Below are 25,457 nucleotides of genomic sequence, written 5' to 3'. Positions count from 1 at the left end.
CTCCCATAACATATATATGGAAATTAAGATTATTTTTTAACATGTTAATCTTCATTCATCATTGTTTTAAAATGATTCTTAAATTTTCTAGTCATAAAATGTGGCTATACACCAAATATTAAAATGTTTTACCATTTTGACAGTTAAAGTGTGTCAAATGTCTACAACCTGGCACCTTTTCCTCTAAATGTTGCCAATCCTCATCTTGAGTCTCCCTAGCTAGGCTAGCTAAAAAAGGAAACATCTCTGAGAAAGTTAGAGAATTTCATAGTGCATGGAGTCTGCTGACAAATAAATTTGCTTTCTCCAATAATCCTGAAAATGAAAGTACCACATAATCATAAATAGCCCACTGCAAAGTAGAGTCCTTGTGGTCCAAAATAATATCATAGTAATGCTAATATAGACCTGTTAGTAATGCTTATAGCAGAGTTTCTGCTGTCATTGAAAACCTGGAAAAGTCATGGAATTTCACAATCACATTTTCCAGACCTGAAAAAGTCATGGAAAAGTCATAGAATTTTGTTGTGTTTAATGACATTGTTTGTAAGTAATCTTCTCTGGATAACCTTCCAAGTAATTTGACATAATGGCAAATGTATTTTCTGTAGCTGTCAACGAAACGTAACTCTAATATGCATCGATGTTGGACATTTTACAGTCACGTTAATTTCTTCAGATTCTCCCTCCGCTTCGTCTCTCCCTTCCATTTTTTTAGTCCGTTCAGATCTGCCACCCTGGCTCTGCTTCCTCATTCTTTCTTTTTTGTTACTGCTCTCTGACATTCATATTTAAGTCATAATTTCTGATCAGTGACCCTAGGATCCTCATTGAGTGCTTATCCTTTTCTGGAGCACACACTTCTTGTGTTTTAGTAGAAGTTTAAGCTTGAATCTGATATGTTTGAAAAAACACTGGGCAAGTGGGTCAAGATTTTATTTTTATTATGGGTCCTTGAAATCTCATCAAAAAATTTTTGAAAATTTGTGCATGAAAATGATGGGAACCCCGTGAAAGGCTTATTTAGATTTTTAAAAAAAAGCTTCATTTTAAAGGCTCCAGAAATATTTTTTGGCCCAAAATGGTTCTATTGCTGGTGAAGAAAGTTGACCTCTGGTATAGGTATATAAAAATCTAGATCAATAATTAGATTAATGAATCTTAAATTTTTGGTAAACACAAAGCATCAGACCTCTCCTGTGGCAGATGATGCAGCAGTTAATGTAATATGAATGTCTTTGTCTCAGTGTGAGCCAGCCCTTCAAAGGAGACTACCTGGAGATCAGCAAGAACCCCAAATATCAGAAACTCAGCAGCGCTGTGGATGAGAAGGTTCTGCTGGCTGATGTGGTCAACAAGATTAACAGGGCCAACGGCAAGGTAAGAAAGATCACTCACACCTCAATAGTTTCAGCTCCTACGGTCCCAAATGTAAGCTGTGATTACATTGTGACCCTTCTGTTCAGAATTTAGCTCCACTTCTCTACACAGGCCTCGTAAAGTGCCAAAACTATTAAGTTGTTTCGATGGGTATTTCACCCAGCTGTGCAGCAATCAGATGTTTTTGACATCTTAACAACCAGCATTATTTTTTGTTCCATCAGATAGCAGACACGTCGGGACATGTGTATTATGTCTTACTCTTAAACCTGTCCCAGTTTCAGGATCTGATAGACGCTTAAAAAATGCACCTCAAAATACATTTTTTGTCTGCTTTTGCCTGAGCACAAACTTAGAATGACAGTGGGTTGAACAGTTTCTGCTCCGGGTTTGCAGGGTACAGCTCGGATCTTCCTGCTGACGAAGACAAACTTTGTCCTGGCTGACCAGAAGACCGGCCAGGTGAAGGCCAGCGTTCCTCTGCCAGACCTCACCAGCGTGTCAGTCAGCACGCAGAGCGACGGCTTCTTTGCTCTCAAACTCAAAGAGGTGAAGGAAACCTGTTCTGAGAAGAGAAATGGTTTGATGTGTCGTTTTAGTGCAAGATTGATTCAGTATTGATCTTTTAATTCAACTCCCAGCAAGAAATCAAGTACTGTGTGAAACTGTGCTGTTGGTTACATGCTGATGGGAGGTCTCTGACTATGGGGAATACCGATCCAAATCTTTTAAGGTTTTGGGGTTGTTTTTTTTTTAAATATCAATGACCCAAAACACACCCAGGCATACAGATACACACACATACATAGATAAATAAGAAAAAAATGAAAAATAACCATTAAAGTCGACGCTTTTTTGATGAAAGTATTGTGTAGAGATTATAGAGTACTTGAAAAAAAATTGAAATTAAACTCAAGCGAAAATTCAGGGAAGGGGTTTGGGTAATCCTACCCCTCTGTGCTGCACAGACGGTAGAGCCTTTTCCTTGTTAGCTTTGTTCACAAGGAAAAATCATATCTACAAATATGAAAATGTTACAGTAATTTTCAGGTTTAACATTATGTAGCTTGCACTGAACATTCATTTTGTCTATTTTGCGGAAAAACTTTCAGACATCATGCTTATGACTAGATGCCATTCTGCCTGTAATGTCATATCAGTCAGACATCTCTCATTTTTCAGTAAATGGATTTGTGCAGATATACGTAGATAGCGGTTATTATGTTTGCAGGTTGTTTGACAACACCTCTGTCTATGCCTGCGTCCATCCATCCCATTGTCGTGAATGCGATATCTCAAGAATGCCCTGAGGGAATATTTTGCAAAATTTGCACAAATGTCCATTTGGATTCAATGATGAACTGATGATATTTTTCGTGGTAATAGGTCAGAAGTCAATGTCATGGTGACCTCTTCTGTCTCATTCTTGCAAATGCAATAACTTACCAGCACCTTGGCACAGACAGCCACTTGGAATCAACAATGCAGTGAGCAGAATTTGGTGTTCAAAGGTCAAGGTCACTGCAACCTTGTGTTTATCTCATTATTGTGAACGTGAAATCTCAGGAAGGACCTAAGGGAATTTCTTTAGATTGGGCACAAACGTCCACTTGGACCCAATGATGAACTAGATTTTGGTGGTCAAAGGAAAAATTGTTTTCACAGACATGTTTGTAAACTTTAATTGCCATTGGACTGATTCACCGATTGATTCAATAGCAATGTGATAATTCTAGTTCCACAAAGCAAAAAATAATTTTGTTGCCTTAAGCATTAAACGAATACCGATGTCCTAATCGAGAACTTGAGTACTAATGCCCATCCGAAGTGCGCATCCAGTAGGTTGCTCATGAGTTTTTTATTCAAATGTCATTGTGTCATTTTGCTTTAGGGGTCGGCCTCAGCTGTCAAAGGAGATTTCTTACTGAGCAGTGAACATCTGATAGAGATCATCACCAAACTCCACCGCATCGGGGCTACGGCTGCAGACAGCAAGCAGCTCAACATCGACATCTCAGACGAGTAAGAGAGCATGCAGATTTAGATCCACCTTGATTTCCCCCCAACCTGGATGATGTTTAACGACATGGCTAATGTTTCTGTGTCGCAGGTTTCTGGTGCAGTTCAAGCATGACAAAGTATGCGTGAAGTTCGTCCAGGGAGCCCCCAAGAACGGCAACAGTGTATCGTGCAAGCGCAAGAACAACCGCCTGCTGGAAGTGTCGGTGCCCTCAACAGCATAGTGCAGCTCCCTCACCAGACTGGGAAGGCGCCGATGACATACTGAAACCACCTCCCACTCCGAACCTCTTGTCTCACCCCAGTGCCCACCCTGAGCCCAAAAATGATGATTATTTGGCTTGTTGTGTTGTTGTTTCTCCTTCAGTCTCCTCTTATCAGATTTACTCTGGCATCACTATAGCTGTAATCATGTGCCACTTTTTTTGGCAAAGAAAGCCCTTTTCTGGGTTGCATGCCACAGAAGTTTGGTAAAATGTTTCACTGGTGTTTTGTAAAACTGGGGGTAAAGAGTTAGAGATAGATGAAAAGAAATCTCGGTGGGACAAGAGAGACTTCAGTATACCAGTGGTGATAATGATTGTTCTGCGTGTATGTTGAATTAGTCCTCAGAGAAAATGTCATAAGAACTTTGTGACAAGCTCCAGCCTCAACTGGCCTTGACTCATCCATTTTTAAGCACTTCTTGGCTTTAAGCAGACAGCTTAGAATTTGAGATGAACTAGAAACTTTTGGGCTCGGCCTGTCGGATTTAGTTTCTCTGAAGAACTTTTAAGTACTGCACTTGTTTTCACCTCGGTGTAACCAAAAGGGGATGAGCTGAATTTGATTGTATGTTGTTGTATTTTCTATATTATCTATTTTCTCTGAAACAAAGAACAGTGGGCAGTTGAAAAGTCAAATGTAATTTGCTAGATAATTGTAAAACCACTTTTTGTATCCTCCTTGTATGTGCCATTGAACAGGTCCCATGACTTGTCACATGTCGGTGTGCAAATACAAACATAGAAAAACCAAGTAGGTGATGGACCCTGTTCTTGACAACATCCTTGCCAAAAATGTTTGAATAGGGTTTTTTTCCATAGGGGAATTTCTTATATGTTTTGACAGCACTGTGCATGTGATCAGCTTCCATTTCCTCTGTATAATTAAGAATATTTCCAAGCTTTATTGCATCTACAAAGAGTCATTGTGAGCTGAATTTATATCCTTATCTAATAGAATGTCATGTTAAATCAAAGAAGACGTTTATGAGGGACGCGATTAAAGATACTGACAAAGGCAGCACAGACATCCCAGTGGAAGGTAAAGTACCCAACTACGAGACGCAAAGGTACCCACACCTTTCATAAAGTCTTTACCAGATTCAAGCCTTCTCTGGCTCAAAGCGAAATCCTTTTTTTCTTTTGTGTGCAATAAATAAAATGCTATCCAACGAAACAGTAGTGAGAACCCATAGCAGCAGTCGCCCTCACTGTACCGTAAGCTATACATATAGGCTCTGTAGGCTGTGGCCCTGGCATGGACAAAGGGTTTCTTTACTATCTTACTTTTAATTGCTGTGTTTGTGAAATAGCTGTTCTTGCCACTGCAGCTTGAGTAATCGTAGTGCTTGACCCACTCTGACCTAATGTGTATTTTTCAAGGGGAAAGACCAAATATTAAGCGCACGTGACTATAGATTCTTGATGTTTCTGAAGAAATCAAACACCTTCTGGTACACTAATGTATAAATTTGGTACACACATATTTACACGTAAGCCAAATTTGTCAAAGAAGCGATAAGAGTGCTATATTTTCAGGTATGTGGACGACTATAATCTTTACGTGGATGTACTGGTAGTGGGTTTTGTACTGGTGACTTTGAAGCCAACCAGATGTTTGTCTGGTGACTGAGGGAATAACACAGCCAGACTTGGTCTAGTCATGTTCTGCAATCCAGGGTTCCTGGGTTTGTACGTTTTTGTATTTTTTGATGTCACACACACGACACAGGGACTTTGAGTTGTTGTTGTCCCTCGCGCAGGAACGATCGAGCTGAATTTTGACGTATTCTCTTCCGTGGCACTGCACAGTTTGGTGCAGCTTTGCTAAAGTGACATCTTCCTCTCCCCCTTGTCTGTTTTGTATTTGAACAATGGCTAGAGCTGCAAAATGATGTCTGCATTCTTGTGTGCCTAATGTTAACCTGTGCTGAGACACAACATGAAAATGTTTCAATAGAACTCAGTGTAACATTTACAAGTAATCTTTTTTAAATTAAATAAAAATCTGTAATAAATTACTGTTATCCCAGGATTCTGTGGCACTTTTTTACCATTGTCTTTTTCTTTCTATTTGTTTATTCCAGTAATGCTTTTTTATCAGGGAGCAAATGACCCTAAATGAATACTTAATAAAGGATGCGCAGTGTTAGTGAGCATTTCATGTAACTCGGTGTGCAGGCAGCAGTCAAAAATCTGTCATTAGATTATTAAATCCAACATTCCCTTGAGGGGCCTTGGTTGCTGTTTACAAGCAGTATCAACATGGGGACTAAAAAGTCTTATGGGGGTTACCAGCACTGAAGCTGGACGCCCAGGCCTTGTAGTCAAGCGGCTGGCCAGATGTTTTCCATCACATCTGGGGAGAGCTGTCCTAGGGTTAAATTCCGCGGCTTGGGGAGAGCTGCCGGCAACAGGTCTCCAGGGAGCAGCCCTCAGATTGAGCACAGAGTGGTAAAAATAGCATACCATTTTGGGCTGCCCGGTACCCGGTTCCCACCACTCTGCAGGCTGGGAAAGGAAGGAGGAGTCCCAGCCTCCCAGTGGATACGCAACCCTCAGTGGGAGTTGGAATTGTACAAAGCACAATCTGATATCCTGCTAAACCTGTAGCATTCAAATGCTGCTGTTACACACAGCAAAATGAGGAGTTGTTTGTTTTAATAATTTAAAAATCTGGTACCAGATTATAACAGTTGTTTTGCAGATTTGCCTTATTCATCTTAAATGTGATGAATACTGGATCTGCCACTTGGAACATACATCTGTATACTTTAATTTCATTCATTAAAGATCATAATGATATGAACATATTCTACTGAAAGATGAACATAGAGTACCATCCAAAGAGTGGGTGCAGATGGAGGTACAATCACGTTGCTTTGGCCTTGAGATTGGGTAGTCTTTGGTGACATCTAATGGATTTTAGATGGCATTACAGTACAAAAGACAGAGGGCGCTGCAGGAGTATATACAGCAGGGAAACTGACTGCTTTATGCTGATATATAAAACCTTAATCAATGAATGTGCAAGGATAAGTTTAACATTAATCACAACTCAAATCATGAGTAATTTTAATTTGTTGAGATAAGATATAACAGGGTTCAAGGTATAGCAAAAGTGGTTCTTAGATCCTCATAAGTGTGTATTTTATCTTTTTAAAACTTAAGTGGAGCATCATCCAAAGAAAGGTGTTCGGTTGATCAGGTGCAACAGAATCTTTCCACAGGCAAGAGTGGTAACTGCTATAATGTTTATATGTTTACTAATAACCTGCTGGTCAGGTTGCACCATGTCAAAAATAGCTAAATATGTATATTAACATAATACTGACTTAAATCTAAATTACACAATCAAGTAAATTTGCCTTATTAATACATTTAGAAAATGAGTTGTATAGTAAAGATAGTATTCTACCGCCTTTAACATAGGTCACTATTTTAATAGTGTAAAAATAAACTGTAATAAACAAATACCTATTTTCTTTTATTTTGACACTTCTTTTCTTCAGTGCCTTGCTTTCTTTACGTCACTTCCTTTCCTCGGCACTGATTGGTTCCTTTTACTCTTTGTTCACCCCTCATTAACCTGACTGAGCTCACCTGTTCACTCCCCATTTAAACCCTGAAAATCCTTTCACTCACATTTTCCTGATTATCAAATGGAGTCGCAGGTTCTTTCTTCATCTTTAGTTTTTCTTGTGCATGGTTAGTTTAAGAGAGAACATTATTTAACCTTGTTAAGATGGACATTTGTTAAATCTGACTCAAGTTTGTTTCTGTCAGAGTGACAACCCATGTGTGTTTGCTACCCCGCTTTATGTTGCAAATGCTTGTTTTTTTGGTAAATAAACCGTTGTGTGGAAAAGTAAAGTTTGAGGGCTGATGCATTCAACGATGCCCATGATAGTAAACTTCTCCCTCTGAACCTCCTTAGTGGTAGTAAATTGGTAAGCAGCAATTTAGACTTTTAAGTCAACTCTTTGGCTTCTCTCAAAAATATGGGAAGAAGGCATTGATAAACAAAAGCAGAAATGATAATCAAAAAAAAAGTGGGAAAAAAGGCAAACAAGACTTGGAAATATTGCTTAAAATTATAAGGATTCTTTAATATAATTTTATTATATCATTTTTATAATCACAATTATAATTATAAATCAGCTTTTTCCCCTGGCATGCTTATTTTCTTGTGTCCCCTTGACATTTTCCCCATGCATTTTTTTTTTTAAAAAACTACTTAAATTTCTTGAAATTTGTGGAAAAAATTTTTATCAAGTTGCTCACTGCTTATTTCCCATGTTATTGAGGAATTGCACCAATTTGCTCAGTCAGTCATCAGCTCAAAGGTGTACAAGGTGTACATTTGTGAAAGGCATCTGAAAGCAGCACAAGAAACGTGATGTTGATCCAAGTTTCAAAGGGCTAAGCATCTGTAAAACAATAAGTTGGTATAGTATTGTTTTGAAATTTTACATTATCATTTTGCTATTATAATGCTGTCTAAACATTTTTTTCTTTTCTTTTAAATGAATGCATGAGTTGCCTCGCAGCGCTTCTTATTTAATATATTTAATAGTTGCCAAGAAGATGGAAAGACTGCAAACAAGAGTGACAACAGGATAAGTTTGGGAATTCTCCTGAGGGGATTACACATCCTGTTCAAAGTCCTATCAGCTGCAGTGGACTGTAGTGCTGCTGGCAATAAAAGCAAGAAAGAAAAACATGTAAGTGAACTGCAGGAATGGAAATCACTTTTAGAAGATGCTGCTTCCTGTTGAGGATAATCTTGTCTGCAAACCTGCATGACAGTCAGTAAAATCATTCCCATCTGCTTTGGTGGTCTCTCTCTCTCTGTCTCTCTCTGTGTGTCAAACAAACAAACAGTGTCGAGGCATGACTCAAATAAATGAAAGCAGTCACGAATGCATGGCAAAAAAGATGTGGCTACTCATTCCTGACGGTTGAAAAGTAATTGCCGGGGGTTAAAAGCTGCCTTTGAAAAGTGGTGTGTGCCTTGATGCTGTGATAGTGCTCTCCTGATGGTAGCAGTCGAGATAAACGGTGGCCTGAAAGAGTGTTGTCGCTGATAACCTGCTGTTTTACTGCAACTTTGTCCCATAGGTCTTGTTCAGGTGTGGCTTGTTGGGCTGCTATCTGATACTTTTGATGCCAGTTTAACAATTTCCTAAAGTCACCTTAGTTCAAGCACACACAGGTTACTAAAACATTTTTTTCTAAAATGAATTTTCATCGGTGTGATTTTGCACACAGCTTGTTCTATAAAAATATACTTTTTACTGAAAGTCAAAGAATCCATATCCATATTTAATCAATATTTAGAAGAAATATTTAATTTCTCACTTAAAGCTAGAGTAGGTAACTTTTATTTTTTTAAAAACCAACAAACAACTTTTTTGTCATATGTGTTGAAACTGTCACTATATTCTGACAGTAGTACACGAAACAGATGATCTCTGAAAGAAATCACGCTCCTCTGGCTCCTCCGACTGGCATTTGCAAGAATGCACCATTAACATCTAAACAGAGCCAGGACGAATAGTCTCTGTCTCAGTGGAGCTTATGTCTTCAGCACGCGACTTCAGGAGCAGCTTTACAAGCACAATGGCTGAGAAACAACCACCAGCAATGAAAAAGACAGCAAGCTTTCCTTTGTTGCTCATCTTCTGTTTACTCGTCTTTGCCGTTTACAGTTTTTGTGGCCGTGCAGCGTGTGTACAAGCAGTGACACTGCCTTAGAGACTTCTCCTGACTCTGTTTGGTTGTTATTGTTCAGGCACGATGGATTCTTGCAAATGCCAGAGATTATCTGTCAAATGTACTGCTGTCAGGATATAGTGACAGTTTAGGCAAATATGACTTTTTATGACTTTTTTTATGACTTTAAAAAAAAATAAAAGCTACCTACTGTATCTTAATTAATTTTAAACAGTCTCTTATATCTTGTGATGTTTCCTTTGTAAAATGCTAAAAGTCAGGTCTTGTGATTGTAAAGTTTCAACACTCTTTGCTGCTAAATTCAAACTGGTCTGACATGACTGGCACTGCCACTGGGATTTAATGTAATGTGCAGTTACATACTGTGGCACAGAGTCTAGATGCCAGTCAAGTTTAGCTTGTGGAGCCAACTAAACTTCCCATCAGAGTTGGTCTGAAAGGAGGATATTTCAGACCCAGATGTCATTTGACAGATGGTGAAGAAGGGAATAAAAGTGATAGGTTCTTGTTTTGTCATTTTCATTTAGATGTGTTAGATGCTGATGTGAATCAGAGTCCATGGATAAACAATGTATTTTATTCATCAGTAAGTTTGTCATCGGGCTTTAATGCATTAATATTTTACATAACCAGCCATTAAGTTTGCATGTTTGACCTGCTTCTCTTTCAAAAGTGACTGCTTAGAGGGTCATTTGTTGGTTGGACATTATTGCCTTCCCATAATGCAACAGAGTAAATGCACAACTAGGCTATGTTAATCATGACCACAGTTTCCACTTGGGTCACCAAGGAGACCCAAATATACCAAATAACATTAAACCAAACGAGCTGCTTTTTTTTTGCCCCTGGCTGATTACCATTGGTTTTTCCAAGTCCTAAATTTACTGCCGTCTCAAGTCAATACGTTCAAAGTTCAGTGTGAACTAATGAATCTCTAAATTCAACATCCAGCCCTCCCTCCTTTCTCCTTTTCCCAACCTACCTTTCTTTCTGCCATTAATTTAATGTAGCGTTTTACTGGAGATGAAATCTTCACGAGTAACTTCCTTTCTACATAAAATATAGGACCATGAGTTACTGCCATATTGTGACTTTACTGTTGTAATATAAAAGCATATTGTCTGCCTCTTGGAAATACTTCTCTTGGGACTTCAAAAGCATTTCTCTGACTCTTCTCTCACAAAATGTACTCTGATTCAATTTGCAGTAAGTGTTCGATTGTTTTTTTTTGGCACTTTGGTTGGCAATGACTGCAAACACCAGCCCCACAATAGCAACGATGTAATTTGTTTCCAGATACTGAGAAAAGATCAATTACCTTCTCTCTGACTCACACTGTGAAAATTGGGGTTTTTGCAACGCAGATTTGTTATGAACACATCCTATTTGTGCTGAAGGTTAGTTAGCCGTATTGACCGTATTGAGCCGTCACAGCGTCAAGGCTGATTTCATTATTGAGTGAGGGAGTTTAGGATATAGATGTCAACACTTTGGCCACCAGGCTGCTGATTTACTTTGACATAAATCTATGCTGTGATTTAAATGAAACCACCCATCAAGACCGGAAAAAGACTATCTGTCATTTGGAGTAAAAATTCATTCAGTGTACCCTCCATGTGGGATTAATATGGTAAACGTCCAGTTTTGGAGGTCATGTTTGGGGTTCTTCTAACCGTGTTTTCTTCCTTGAGGTTAAAGGTAAAGGTTAAAGTTAAAGGATGGGTAGGCAATTAAGCTTTGGGTCATCTGGCAAAAATTCCAGCATAAACTTTAAGCGTATTATAATTAAAGTGGAATAAGAGAGCATTAGGCTTCTGCACCTTGCTTGGCTCTGTTTACAGGCTTTAGAAAATCTAGCCCATGAAGGGCAACTTTGGCCAATTACAGGTAATTTCAGAGAGAACAGCTGTCAATTATGTCAGTCACTGCTCTTGAACTGTGGACTATCAAACTAGGCAGAGCTTATTAAATATGAATCAAAATTCTGTGACTGTATTGCCAATTTCCTGCTTTAAATGATTTCAAAAGTATATTTTAGTGGACTGTTTAGCTGTAAAATGAGAATGTTTATGATAATAGAAATAGTTGAGCTGAAATGAGGAACCACCCACTGAAGAACAAACTTTCACATTATTTTAAAACTAAACAGTACCCTATTAAAGGAAATTTAAAGTGAAAAATTAAAAAATGCAGAAACATAATCTTGATTCATATTTGATTGGCACTGCTCAGTTTGAAAGTTTGACTACAGCTGTGTTAGAGACTCCTCGGTTTTGAGTGGTTGTTTTTGTAATTTTTCACAAATGCCATTAGGAGCACCATGAGGGGGCAGAGGAGCATGATTTTAATAATTTAATTTTCAGAGATTATCTGCCTTGTGTACTACTGACAGGATATAGTGACAATAATTTAAAAAACAAAACAAAAAAACTTTTTTTGTCATATTTTCTAAAAAAAAGTTACCTATGGAAGCTTAAAGTAAAAAACAAACAAACAAAAAAAACATTTTTCTGGTCATTTCTCCATATGGCTGATTGGCATACAACAGTAAAACTAATCAGAATCTGCACCATAGTGACTGATGTTGGAAAAAAAGACAGACACAGCCCCAAAGAAACAGAATACAGACATGGGGTTGACATAAAGGCAGACAGGGAGGGACAACCAGAGACCAGGACAGACACACAGAGTATTACTTTTCTGGCCCTGGCAGTGTGTCAGGCAGTCTGGAGGGAGGGACAGGGGCTGGAAGAGGTCTGATTAATGAGTGTTACTGGGTGGTGGAGAGTTTGTGTCCCATCTCACCCTTGTGTCACCAGCACACTCAATGGCTTCATCAATTTGTAGCCATTATCACGTCAATAGGCAAGAATGGAGGGAGGAGGGTAGATAGGGATTGAGGGGAAAAAAGGACTTCTGCTGCGCCATCTGTGGAGAGCTGAACATGGGTTAAGCAAGAAATGACCACTTAAATAATCTCCTACATGTGCTAAAGTATTTTTATGGTCAAAAATGTGTGTGCCAATCAAAGGCCTGAGGCCTACACGCATACTGTGTATCATGGCGATTTTTGACAAAGACTGACATTACTATGACTGATTAACTGCAGCTCACTTCTAAAATAATAAAACAGAAAACAACTGAATCAGTCATTAAATATGTAAAAGAATTGTTGCCTGGACATAGTGTGTTTTTCCCGATGCATTTTAAGAAAAGGCTACAAGTTTTAGTTGTGCTGTGTTGAGTTTTTGTACCCTAAACTGAAAAAAAAAACCCCAAAGTATTTGTGGTCACATCTACCTACACAGAAATCTTTTAATACCAAAGTCTTCACTTAAATTTATCTCCACATCTGTGTCTCTCTTTAACTGTCTAAAAGGACTCAAAGTTAAAAGATGTGCTGTGAGTCTGTACTTATAATCTTGTAGCAGGTATTGATTCCTCTCCAATTTCAGATAATATTCTTGTTGGAACATATATAGGAGTGAAAATATTAGTTTAGAAGTTTAAATTGGCAATTTTTCATGGATTAGGGTTAGGGATAGAGTTAGTGTTAGGGTTAGGGGATTGGGGGTTACGGCTGTGACACACCAAGCCAACATCCAAGAACAAGCAGCGATGAAAGCCCCCTGCACATGCATGTATGTTCTGCTCCTGCATAAGAGGAGATACCCATCCAAACCAGCAGATGAAAGATCTGGTTGTACTAAAGCGCTTGCTCATATTGCTCTGTCCCTTTGTCTCGTGTAGACTGTTTTCCTATCTGTTTACAGATAAGTAAACAGTTCTTTTTCTGCTCATGGGAAACTTGCAATGCTAAGTTTGGACAAATAAAATAACAAATCATTGCTATCTTTATGCTCAATTGTCATTGCACCAACTAAAGTGATTGGGTCAAAGTGAGTCAGTGTTCATGTCTGCAAGTACGTGTGAACACAAGCAGCTGTGGAACTGATACGGATAAGCAAATAGCTGCACACACATCATTAGGTGCTCATTTACAGGCATTAGGCAGGAGCACAGGCATCTGAGCAAGCATGTGTGCAAGTGTGCAAATCTGCTCACAATCCCAGACCTGTGAATTCAGGACACTGTTATCACATGTAAGCCACAATGATGTCTATATTGCCTCTTTTCATCAACTTCCTCTTTACTTTCAACTGCCTGCCTCCCCAAACTTTACAGAATTGTGGAAGGTACAACCATAAAAAAGGTGCTCAAACTTGTTCTCACGTTTTACTCTCTCAAGTTTATCCTTTCTCCAATAGCCCAAGGGTTATTCTATCTTCTTTTTTATGTTAGTCCATAAAATGCTGTTAGTAACACAACAACACAAGGGTGAAACAGGTATATTAACCCAAACTGGACTTTAAATGGCAGCTCTTCAGTGCGTGGACCATCACTCACCTGAGGTAATTGCTAGCTATGTTTTGGCCTGGTCAGGCGTAAAACAGATATGTTGGTTAGTGCAGAGGCTGGTCACAGTGAAACAGTGAAAACAATGATTCTTAATTAAGCAGTTCATATGGCCTGTAATGATGCTAATCAGTTCAACAACTGTTTTCTCATTGCGTATCACTATAACTAATGAAATAGTCCTGACTCTCATTAGACAAGCAACATCTGGGGTGGGGGCATGAAAGAGAAGCAAAGGCAGGGGTAAACAAGCAGAAATGGAGGGTATGACGAGAAGGAGAGAAGGTGTAAAGTCAGGGAGAGGGGGGATCAATTAGGGAAATGAAATCTCATCGTCAGTGTGAGACAACATACATCATGCCGTGACAGCCCTGCCTCTAAGCCTGTCGGTCCCGCCTCTTTCAAAACGACCAATTAAACCAAAGCTAATCCCCCCTCTTAACCCCTGGATAGCCTCTCGAAACAAAACCTCCTCCTGTATACAACATCCTGCACACATGCTGAACACAAGCACAAAAACACATTTGGCACAAAGTAAATTTCAAAAACTATCTCTGTGTGTATTTCCTGTATTTTAACCCATAAGAGCCCAGACCCATTTCGACTTTAAGGAAGATTATGGGGGATGTAATATAGAACAAATAGGCCACATGGAACACATTTCTGAAACTTTTCTTTTGAAATACCACACATAGGATCAGAGATCTGAAATGTTACATGTATGTCACATTGGGTGTTTATGATAAATGTGTTCCTAATGCAAAAATGAACCCCAACAACATGGCGGCATGGTTGCTCCTCCCAAACAAGGGCAATGCCACTCTGCAGCTGCCTCTTAACAACATATAGCAGTGATCCACAGCAGGAACAGGACAGCACCTCACATTCTCACCATTACAGTCCTTTTTCACTGTAAAGGTTCCCAGTGGAAACTAATGTGGCATGATGGAGGTCATCCTCTTTATTAAACATTTTATCCATCTTTTCCTCTGTGTTTACTGACGTTTACATTTGAAAGGCTCAACCTGGCTAGCTAACAGAAGTCAGGAGGAGAGTTTAGTGATGGGTGAGTTAATTTCCTCATTTCGATTAGTGACTCGCATTCACACGCCAACACCATCTAAAGCCGATCACAAAAAGACCCACCAACACTTGCAAAATAGAAATAATAGCATAGATTTGGCCCAAACTTAAGTGACTGGAAAACTCTGTGCTTATGTTGTTTGCCCCACATGATACTGATTACTGATCATATATTAACTATAGAATAGGAAACCAAGGCATATCAGTATGTAATGTTTAACTCTCCATGTTGACATAGTTTTCAACTAGCCTATGTATGGCTTTTTTTTTTCAGTGGTCCCATCTGGGTACCCGACTGGCACCATCATGGCTGAGCAAAACAAAAGCACGAGGTACACCAAATATCTTCAGAATCTATGAAAATAGATGTCACTGTAGAGGACATGCAGCATCAGTGTTGCTTAGTACCTCTTTTATCCAAATTGCTTTAAAGCAATAAATCAACATGCAGGTCATGTCAGTACTCTCTTACAAACAGGGTGTAGCAACATCATCCCTTCAGACTACAATTCAGTAACTTCTACAAACCTGTAACACTCACTTTCAGAGTTACAGCCTTCTCCCTCCAGCCTTTTTTATTTAATCGTCCTCTCTTGAACACTATAGGTTATTTTTTTTTTATCTGAATTCTTCAGGTGCATGGGCAATGGGAGGAGAAGAGGATAAATAAAAAACAGGAAAGGAGAGATGATATGGTGTCAGGTGAGGTGGTGATAAAGAATTATGTGTTTCCCCTTCATCACCTAACCCTAACCCTTAGGCACACATACATGCAAGCACATGCGCACAAACAAATCTGATTAAACCTCACAAACATGGATTGGTGGGAGTGTCCATGGACCACAAGGCTAATTGAAGTGTCTCCACTCTGACAGGATTATGGAAAGAATGATGAGGACTAGAATAAACAAGCAGGAGTATTACAAAGTCATAGAAAAGATGTAGAGAATGGAAGCAATGGGGGGTAACCCACTGACTTCTAGCCCCACTATGAGGTTCATTTTTGTGAACCTTTGACATGTCAAATGTGTCTCGACAATTGCTATGACATTTGGTGCATTTGTACATTCATGTTCCCTTCAGGATTGCTCATAATAAATAAGTGACCTCCTTGTCCTCTGGCCCCAACATCAGGTCAAATTTCATTTGATTTATTGCATCTTTAATGGATTTATCTCACCAACATCCATACTATATCTATCAACAGCGGAGTATGTTTTGCGGAGTGCTATCCAGATTTATGCAAGTCTTTTTAATATGCAGATATCTGCTTAAACTATATGATATTCAGAGCATATCTGTGAACGGGGTCTGGGCTGGGATTACCTGCACACAGCTCTGAACATGTAGATGGCTGATCCAGAGGTGAACAAGTAATGGTGCTAACAGCATGAACATTGCTATGAACTGCAACTACTGTGCTGACAGAGCTAACAGTGTTAACGTGGGGTGCAAAATTGAAGTGTTAGACTTTGGCGACAATGCCGTCCTACCACCTATGGTAGGTGTAGCACTATCAGTGATAACTGAAGCATCAGCATGGTGCAAAGTGGAAACTATTTGCTAGCCAGTGGAATACACAAACACAACCTTCTAGCACATCAAAGAACAGAGAAGCTCAGATCACAACAAACACAGAGGCAGTAAGACTTCATTTTCTGTTCATGATGCCAATTACTATGTTTTGACATAGGAAATAGTTGTTGGCTCCTATATCAATGTTCTGAATGTCACATAGAGCTTGTTAAATTTAGTTTAACAATATTTTGACAATGACATTGCCTGAAGCCTAAAAGAAATTGTATTCTTTCTAGCCAAGATCGTACACATGCAGGTCGCATGCACAAATGCATGCACATGCACACACACACGCGCGCGCGCACACACACACACACACACACACACACACACACACACACACACACACACACACACACACACAGAGGTTTGTGAGTTTGGTATATTATGTGCTCTGAAGAAGAATATCTTTTAATGACAATGGCACAAAAAATATTGAAAGACTCAAGTTGCCTTATGAACTTTTTCTACCTAATATTGAACTTCAAGAAAATTATATATCTCCAAAGACTGAGCATTCTATCTGCAGTTTGGTGAAAAAACATCCGTGCGACTGAAGCTCCAGCAAGTGTTTAAAGTGCAATAATTCACCATAAATCTCTGAAATTTGTGGGTTATCTTTTTCAGCTGGGTAAGAAACTACATCAGCAGAAAAAGTCTTCTCAACTCTCAGAAAAAAACAGTTTCCACTGGTTTATATTATAAAGTAGTCTATGGCCATCATGTATTTGTGTTAAAGGAAGAACATATTTGGGTAATGAGTATTTTGGGAATCTGACCCTGCAGAGCAGTCTGGGTGTCCCACAGAGCAACAGATGTTTAACTACTCTCTGCAGCCACCGCTCTGCCGCCCCATCACTGCCCCTGTCTTTGTGTGTTAACCAGCTCTACGTGTGTCTGTCTCCTCCTCTCATTCACAGACCTCCGTTTAGGACTAATTAGCTCCTCTCTCCCCCCTCCACTTCTTCCCTGAAGCCTCATCTCATTGTACTGTCATCTCACTGTTTACCATGCTAAGTAATAATCATCCAATCTCAGCTCTCCTCCTCTTGCCTCCCCTCCTGTCCCTCCTCTTCTCCTCCTCCGCTCCTCCCTCTTGTCCTCCTCATTATGGCCCGGTCTCAGTTGTGACGGCTGTCATTAATCAACTCATTTTGAACGACGTTGAACCTTGCAACCCTGAACACCCACCACTGCTCAACCAGGAAATGTTCTATTCCCCTGCGGTCCATTAGGCCAATCAGAGCAAAACTTGGGCATGACAATAGATAGAACAATAGCAACCAAAAGCAGATATTGGAGTAGAAACACAATAGGACTCAGACAGCAGGAGAACAACAGGCTTTTTCATACTCTATCTGGGAATGGGGATTTTCTTCAAGCCTCAATATCTCCTGGGATACATAGTTACATTTTACTTTACATTTTGACATAAACAGTCAGTTCTTTCTTGAGAAACATCACTGAAACACATCGCTGAAGTTTATTTGTGAAAAACAGAATATGAGGTGAGAGTTAATATGAAATATGAAGGCGACTTTGTTTTTTGCATATAGTGAAAATGAATTCATAAAATCAAGTAACTGTCAAATCATTGAAATCAGTTTAGTTTTGATTCAACCTCTCACATATTCCTGTGTATCACCGTGCAAGAATAGCACACCATTTTGCCTCTTAACTATAGAGCCCTGACAGAATCGCCCACTGGGTTAACCTCTCTAACATTTGTGTATGAATAGAAGCAACATGAATGGTTCTTTTACAGCTGTGGGTAGAGTGGAGCTATGGTTAGTAGTTTTTCCTCTGTGTCTCCCAGACTTGCTTCTGTATATCTTGACTCAGTAGTTTGCATTGCTTTTGTCTGTGTGTGTGTGTCTGTGTGAGAGAGATTTTCCTGACTGTAGAGTTGTGCTTCAAGTACATCTTTACACATACACATAAAAAGATTACACTGGAAGACAGAGAGCTAGTGCAGCCTGAGATAAAATAGTAAGGCCTAATAGTCTGAGAGACACTTAAGGTTATTTTAATGTGTGATTGACCACAGCAAAGCCATCAGTGTTACTTTTATTTATTTAAGGACAGATAAGAATAAGTTGCTATTATTTATAGCTGTCTTCATTCAGTAATACTTCAAAATGTTTAATAATTTTGAGTGCAGGACAGACCAACCAAAACTAAAAGACTAAACTCGAGAAAATTAAATTGCATTTTTAATTTTACCTATACTTTTGTCCAGGACTGGACAGGTAAATTGGTTAAAGTAAGTGCAATCTGCTTTGGTCATCTACAAGCTTTGGCTGCACCTACACTGTAAAAAACAAATTATTCTAACTTTAAAAAAGCTAGTGTGTAGGCTGACTTAAAATCTTAAGTTGACTGAATTCGAGAAGACAAGTTAAGGTAATTTTGTATGATTCACAACACAAACAGAGAACTATCATGTGTGAGCTAAATGATGCATTGGCCACAGCTTGCCTTAGTTAAAGTTACATTTAGGCCTACGTGTTTTTCCCCTCGCTGTTATCTGTAATAAATCTGAAATATCCATTTTGATGCACTGACATTTTTGTGATTTAGTTTATTAGGCTAATCCAAATAACAAGAGTAGCTAAACTTCTGCAAAAGATAACAAAGCTAGCTCATAGTGACAAAAACTGCCGTTTAAGCATTTAAGCCAACTTTAACTTACACATTTAAATGTATTTAATTAATTTGATATTCTGAATCAGTGTATTACATTGATTTCTATGTGACCATAAATAGTATGGACAGTTCAAAGTCTCTGACTCCTGACCTCTGGTTAGATAAATGCTGCTGTAGATGAAGGTATGCTATTGATAAACACAGTTTCCATTTTAATCGGACAAGACAAAGACAGGTCGACCTCATTCACCTGATCGTTCCATCCTCAGTCCAGAGTATATAACTGTACAAAGTATCAAGTTATGACTGCTATCTATTTGTTATAGATAAACGCTACGTGCATGGGTTAAATGAATACAACAGCTCTTTTGTTAAGGGTTATTAACAAGGCAATCTAATGACCATAAATCACATTTCCAGTATATTACCAAACATAATATCTCTCAGTGGTGTGAAATTTCAAATGTTGCGTCGTTTTTATCTTCTGAAACTTATCTGAGATGATGTGATATTTGTCCCGGGATATCAGGATATGCTGTGCAAACTTTATTAAATGTTGAGATATATCTCTCCTTATCTATTGTACAACAGATCACAGAAAATTAAGTGTTTTACAGCTGGCTTTTACAACCTCTGCTCTATCCTGGTACTTCACACATTACAGTGACCGGGCTGACTATCAAGGGCAGTGGAAAAAAAGAAAAGGAAGACATAATTGCAAACAAATAGAGCATTTATTTTCTCATAAATAATGCTGTGTTGTTTTGATAACCTTCAACATGCAATGTAAATACTTCCTCTTACAAAAAATAAATCGATTTTTTAAAATGTCCTTCATGTGCGACTATTACCACATAATTAAAGATCAAAGCATATGTTCTTGTTGCTATTTGTTTTGTATTCAATGAATTGATTCCATATATTGTATTAATGTAAATCATTTTTATCACAGATCCAAATAATTGGTTATGTCAACAGCAGCCTTATAACATTATCAGATTGAAAAAGGGAAATATATATTTGCAAAGTGTTTAGTTTGACTCCTTTCCACAGATATTTCTTCTTTTTTATAGTTTTGCTTTGTCCATACTGTGGTCTGTGGGAATATACCTATGTAATTCCTTGTAATGACTGATGACAGAACTTGTGAATTATTAACCTATGTTTCCTTAGAAATGACTTTAAATATGTTACATCAAAGCAAATGTAGTTTTCTGGAAATGTTTCCTTATTTTAAAAAAAAAAGTTCAAATAATCCTCCTTTCTTTCTACAACTAATTTTAAAGTAATTTTCTTGTCACATTTCTTGCGATTTTTTTGTCAAGTTAGTCTTTGTCTTTTTTACCCATGTTTTCATTAAAAAAAAAGCTCAGGTTTCAGAGGGTCAAAGGGTTGTGACAGTTGTCTGAACGTAGCACAAGAGAACTGATGTTGGAGTTAACCGATTAATGTTTGGCAGCTGTCATGTAATAATATTCAGATATTTTGTTTTACACATGCACATATAGACACATGCCTGCGGACACATCCATCCATCTAAGTTTATATGATGGGTAGTTTAGCAGGTGTTGGTGTGTTTGTCTTTGAACTGAGAGAAGTTTGTTTTCCCAGGCCTCTGACTGTCTCTTATCAGTCCTGTGTGAGCTAGCAGGAAATCACCACTGGTTAAACTGGAGCAGATAGATGCAGTTTGGACACTGTAAATGAAACTGAATAGGTCCACCTAAGGCCTTGCATTGAGATATCTTTCCAGGATAGTAGGTATCAGCTTAGGTTGGCAGGAATTCTGCAAAGCTGGAGACAATTATATACAAAGTATTGCAATATACTATTGCAACCAATATGTGAGGAACTATTTATGCACATAACTGACCCATTTTTTGCATATTATAAAGTGTACGTGATGAAATAAACAACAGACAACTGCTCCAGGATTTTGTGTCACCTGTCCGTACTTTGTGTTTGGCTGTGGAGAAAATTTGTTTGCTCTCTGTCACTTTACTGCCCCCCTATCTGCTCCACGGTGTGGTGATGAACGATAATCATAGCAGCAACCACCGATAAGAACTGTTGGGTTTCTGTCAGCCTTAGCAGCCAATAAAATGTAATGAAGACTTAGTTGTAAAATAATGAATTTCGTCATCGCTCTAAAGTGAGATTACAGTCATTAACCTAATATAGTTGTCAAGTTGTGCGTGTCTCATATGCTTGTGCGTGCGTTATACAATGCGTGTGTGTCAGACAGTGTGTGATAAAGTTATACCTCAATCACACCTGGGCCAGACAGCTTGACCTCCACAAAACTGCAGACAATTGACATGTAAAGAGTCATAAAATCCAACACAGACAGCTGATACAGGAATACACCAATGCTTTTGATTAACCCTTCAGGACAAAGAATATACCCGGCCCCTGTGCTGCAGGGAGTGATAGAAATGAAGTTCTTTTACTCAGGTCCTAGAAACATCCAAAAATCCGACAACCCTTAACATGTGGGGCTGCTGCGACTGGCTTCTGGTCATTTTACAAAAGTGGCCCCCAAGCAAAGCAGAGTATCTTTGCTTTACACTCACATTGTAACAAGAAACTATTTGTTTCAATTCTTTTTTTTTTGACTGAACATAGGACAAGTTTAGATAATTTTGCAATGAACCAACTTGTCTCCTCAAATTCAGTCAGTTTAAAAATTTTAGGGCAGCTCGGGCACTAACTTTTTAAAGCTAAAACAACAAGATTTATTTTACAGAATATATTATATTTAAACTTTATTATAGATAACTTCTAGTTGTGTATATGGTAGGCATAAGACTCACATTAAACAGCTTCACCATTAAAGTGAAGAACTGTATGCTTTTAATCATTCATGCATTTGAATGCAATACTTTTACTTGTAATAGAGTATTTCTTCACTGTGGAGCTGCTTTTATTCAATGGGCCTTCCTCCACCACCTCTGACTCTGACCAATCACAATGGAGCAGACTTTATAGAGCTATTGGGTGCGAGTAATTTTTCAGCTCAGTGTTGGAGTGAGTGAAGTGCTTTTTACGCACGGGACCATCGTGGAGTGGATCAGAAAGAAGGCATTTCTCCGCGAAGAGGAGTGACGAAATAGCAGTTTCTGATAACTTTTTGATAGTGTGTTGAGAAATTGGAGAAACGTAACTCAAAGTTCATCGTGGGACAGAATGACTACCACTTTGGAGAAATCTAAAAACTTTCGTATTGATGCGCTACTGGCTCACAACGTGGAGCAGAGAGTGGACAGCGACGGTGCGTCCCCGGGGTTGTATTACAGCAAAAGCCCCGGCGATAGCCCGGTGTCAAACCGCGGCTCAGAGACACCTTCGCCCCATCCAAACACAACTAACTCCTCTCCAGTCCAGCCGGGGGTCCTGTCCTCCAAAGCCCAGCTCCTGGGCTTGTCCCAGTCAGGATTCACTACTCTCCACCAAGGGGGTCTCCTCGGAATGCATCCGTGCTCCATGTACCCTCTGGCGGCCCTCGGAGGCCAGCACCCCGCCTTCATATATCCCGGTTTCACGCAGTTAGTCCAACCGTACACAGAGCAGCTGAAGGGGGCTGCGACTCTCCCGCTGGAGCCCTGGATCCGAGCCGGGATGATGATACCCAGACTCGGAGAATATGGAGGTGAGTTATAAACTTAATCATTCCCACGTCCTATAACTGGAGATGCTGACAGAACCAAAATGCATGATGTTCATCTACCTCTGAATTTGCGAATGAGAGGTGAAACAATCAATTTAAAATCACATGGATGTTTCAAAGGTCATAGATTATTCTAAAGAAGTTAAAAAAAACAACCAAAAACAAAAAAGATTAAAAAAAACAAACAAACAGTAAAAACAAGCTTAAAAAATAAACAATAATAATAAACAATAATAATGCTTATTATTAGTTAAAACATTACCATAAAATGTAAAATGAATTCTAAACATATATTATTATACAAAACATTACTCTACTTATTTAACTCTAAATATTTTTTTAAATTTGCACTTATGTTGAAGCCATGCTTCTAAGTATTATTGATTATTTCATATTATGTATTAAATGATTTCATAAGCTGATTTATTTACTTTTTTACTTTTTATTTATTTAGGATATTGGAACCATATTCAGTCTTAGATCTAATTAAATTAAAATTGATTGTTTATTTGTTTTCCCCTTCAATTAAAAATGCTTTTCAATGTACACCAGTGCTGTATGTTTTTGTTATGGGTGGGTCAACTGCCAATTTATTAATGTTTTTAGAGCCTCCTGACACCTGCGTGTTGGTATTGGTTTTGAAAATGAACATGATATTGAAATGTTGTCTCTTCACAACAATGTATCTCATAAAACAAATGCACACCATTTACGGTAAAGGTAACACCTGAAATACACCTACTTAATCAATTGATAACATTTACAGTGTTTTCATTAACGTAATGGTGTCCTGTGATGGTTTATTACCCCTCTGAAGCAATATCCTCTCACCACGACCTCACATCAACATGGCAATAAATGTTAATGGACAGAGAAAAGATATAAAACAGACAGGCAGGTAGGCCTAAAGGATCCAAACTGGAAGATGTTGGCAGGATTTGTTCAAAGATATATTACAAAAATATCAGTTAAGAAATGTTTTCTTTCTGTCTGTCTTTCATCCTCTAATAGGCTTCAGTAGACGTCTTTGAGTAATAGGGGTATTGCGCTCTTTTTGAAATAGATGAAAATGACAAAATGTTTATAATGCACATAATAACAGCTCTTTCTGCTGTTTGCCTCTGCCTCTCTCTGTTCTTCCTTCTCAGCCCCGGCACAGGCAGGTTTGTTGGGGAAGTGTCGCAGGCCCAGGACAGCTTTCACCAGCCAGCAGCTGCTGGAATTAGAAAACCAGTTCAAGCTGAATAAGTACCTGTCCAGACCTAAACGCTTTGAGGTGGCCACTTCTCTCATGCTAACTGAGACTCAGGTGAGAGAGTCAGAGCCTGCAGGATGTATTGTACTGAATTACTATAGCAGCACATATATTAGGGAATATCAGTGTGTAAATATATTCTCTATTTCCCAATCCTTCCTGTTGTTTTTCACCAGGTTAAAATCTGGTTCCAGAACAGGCGTATGAAGTGGAAGAGAAGCCGCAAAGCCAAGGAGCATGCAACGCCACTGACTGATGCAGAGAGAGCTGGAGTGGATATAAACAGTGCTAAGCCTCAGAGTGATTCACACAGCTCGAGCCTGGAGGATGAAGAGGAGATAGAAGGGGATGATGAGGACGAAAAAGAGGAGCTGGAGATGCTGAGGGTGGGTTCTTTGGGCTCTGTAGGCTTTGTGAGGCATGCTGGAGGAGAAACAGGGAACTACAACTCTTACTCAGAGCAGAAGGAGGAAAGCCTAAGAACAAGAAGTGGGGTTTTCCCATAGTTGTAAAGTTCAGCATGCTTTTATTGTATGCCTCTTTAATGTTTATTGCTCTTTGGAAGACAATAAAATCACATACGCAAACGTGAAGTGGATTATTCACTTTCAGCCTAAACCCATAGTGCCATATGTGTGCCTGGAGCCTTCAAATTAGCAAAAGGGTATGTTGACATCTGCATGCTGGGCTGTTGTACCAGGACATTTAATGATTTAATGGACATTAATCCATCTGAGTTATGACTTCAAAATTAACAAATAATTCTAATGTATAATGGACATTTATGTGTATTATTTATTTGTGATTTAAACACTAAAAACACACTGGAAGCCTGTCCTGTCATCAGCAATGAACTAATGTATTGTACATGTACTTAAACTGAATAAGGATTTAGGCCTGTAGCACTTTGATGGGCGAGACAGAGACAGAATAATTAACTTGGAGACTTATGTTGTAAAAGATGTCAATGTTACATTGTTTTTCAGTGCATTGTCTGTTACAAATGCTCAACAAATATTCCACCAATATTTGAAACTTTTCATATTTTAAACAAGACTTTACAAATAATGGATTCATATTCACCCAGTTAAAGTTTTAAGGCATAAGGCATGGCAAGGGAAATGCTACTATGACTAAAAGTACTTTTTTGACCATATTGTCATGAATTTTTGTTGTATGATATTCAACTCTTTGTTTTGTATTATCTTGTATTATCTATTATCTAACTGCATGTTATATTTAGTTAAAGCCATACTCAAAAAAGTGGCTGCATGTACTTTAAATTTACTGTTAATATGGCATTTTTCCTGTATTTTGTACACTGCTCTCATAATAAGCATGTTATGTTGTTCATATAATTTATAGAATTTAATATATTTCACTTTTTAAACTGCGTTTTTATGTTTTTTTTGAG

At 38.6% G+C, this 25,457-nt stretch overlaps 2 protein-coding genes across 10 annotated transcripts in view; both read left to right on the top strand.

The window, feature by feature from the left end:
* myo1b (myosin IB) overlaps positions 1-5,689 on the top strand; it is an 85,186-nt gene extending 79,497 nt beyond the window's left edge. For all 9 annotated transcript variants that reach the window (XM_042495220.2, XM_042495223.2, XM_042495221.2 and 6 more), the window contains 4 exons: positions 1,248-1,380; positions 1,777-1,929; positions 3,272-3,402; positions 3,491-5,689. In XM_042495220.2, the coding sequence (XP_042351154.1) occupies positions 1,248-1,380; positions 1,777-1,929; positions 3,272-3,402; positions 3,491-3,623 (550 nt within the window). In that variant the 3' untranslated portion in view covers positions 3,624-5,689. The remainder of the gene's footprint in view (positions 1-1,247; positions 1,381-1,776; positions 1,930-3,271; positions 3,403-3,490) is intronic.
* A 16,464-nt stretch (positions 5,690-22,153) lies between these two features.
* LOC121948618 (uncharacterized) lies at positions 22,154-25,448 on the top strand. The gene is made up of 3 exons (XM_042494010.2): positions 22,154-22,770; positions 23,937-24,097; positions 24,220-25,448. Exons 1-3 carry the CDS (start codon positions 22,308-22,310, stop codon positions 24,547-24,549), a joined length of 954 nt encoding a protein of 317 aa, XP_042349944.1. The 5' UTR covers positions 22,154-22,307; the 3' UTR covers positions 24,550-25,448.
* The last annotated feature ends 9 nt before the right edge of the window (positions 25,449-25,457 follow it).

This window comes from Plectropomus leopardus, chromosome 10, assembly GCF_026936395.1.
Source record: "Plectropomus leopardus strain MGB_pleo_1.0 chromosome 10, ASM2693639v1, whole genome shotgun sequence".
In the NCBI taxonomy this organism is placed as follows: domain Eukaryota; kingdom Metazoa; phylum Chordata; class Actinopteri; order Perciformes; family Serranidae; genus Plectropomus; species Plectropomus leopardus.
The sequence above is the reverse complement of the archived record's forward strand: the minus strand, read 5'-3'. Positions and strand labels throughout refer to the sequence as shown.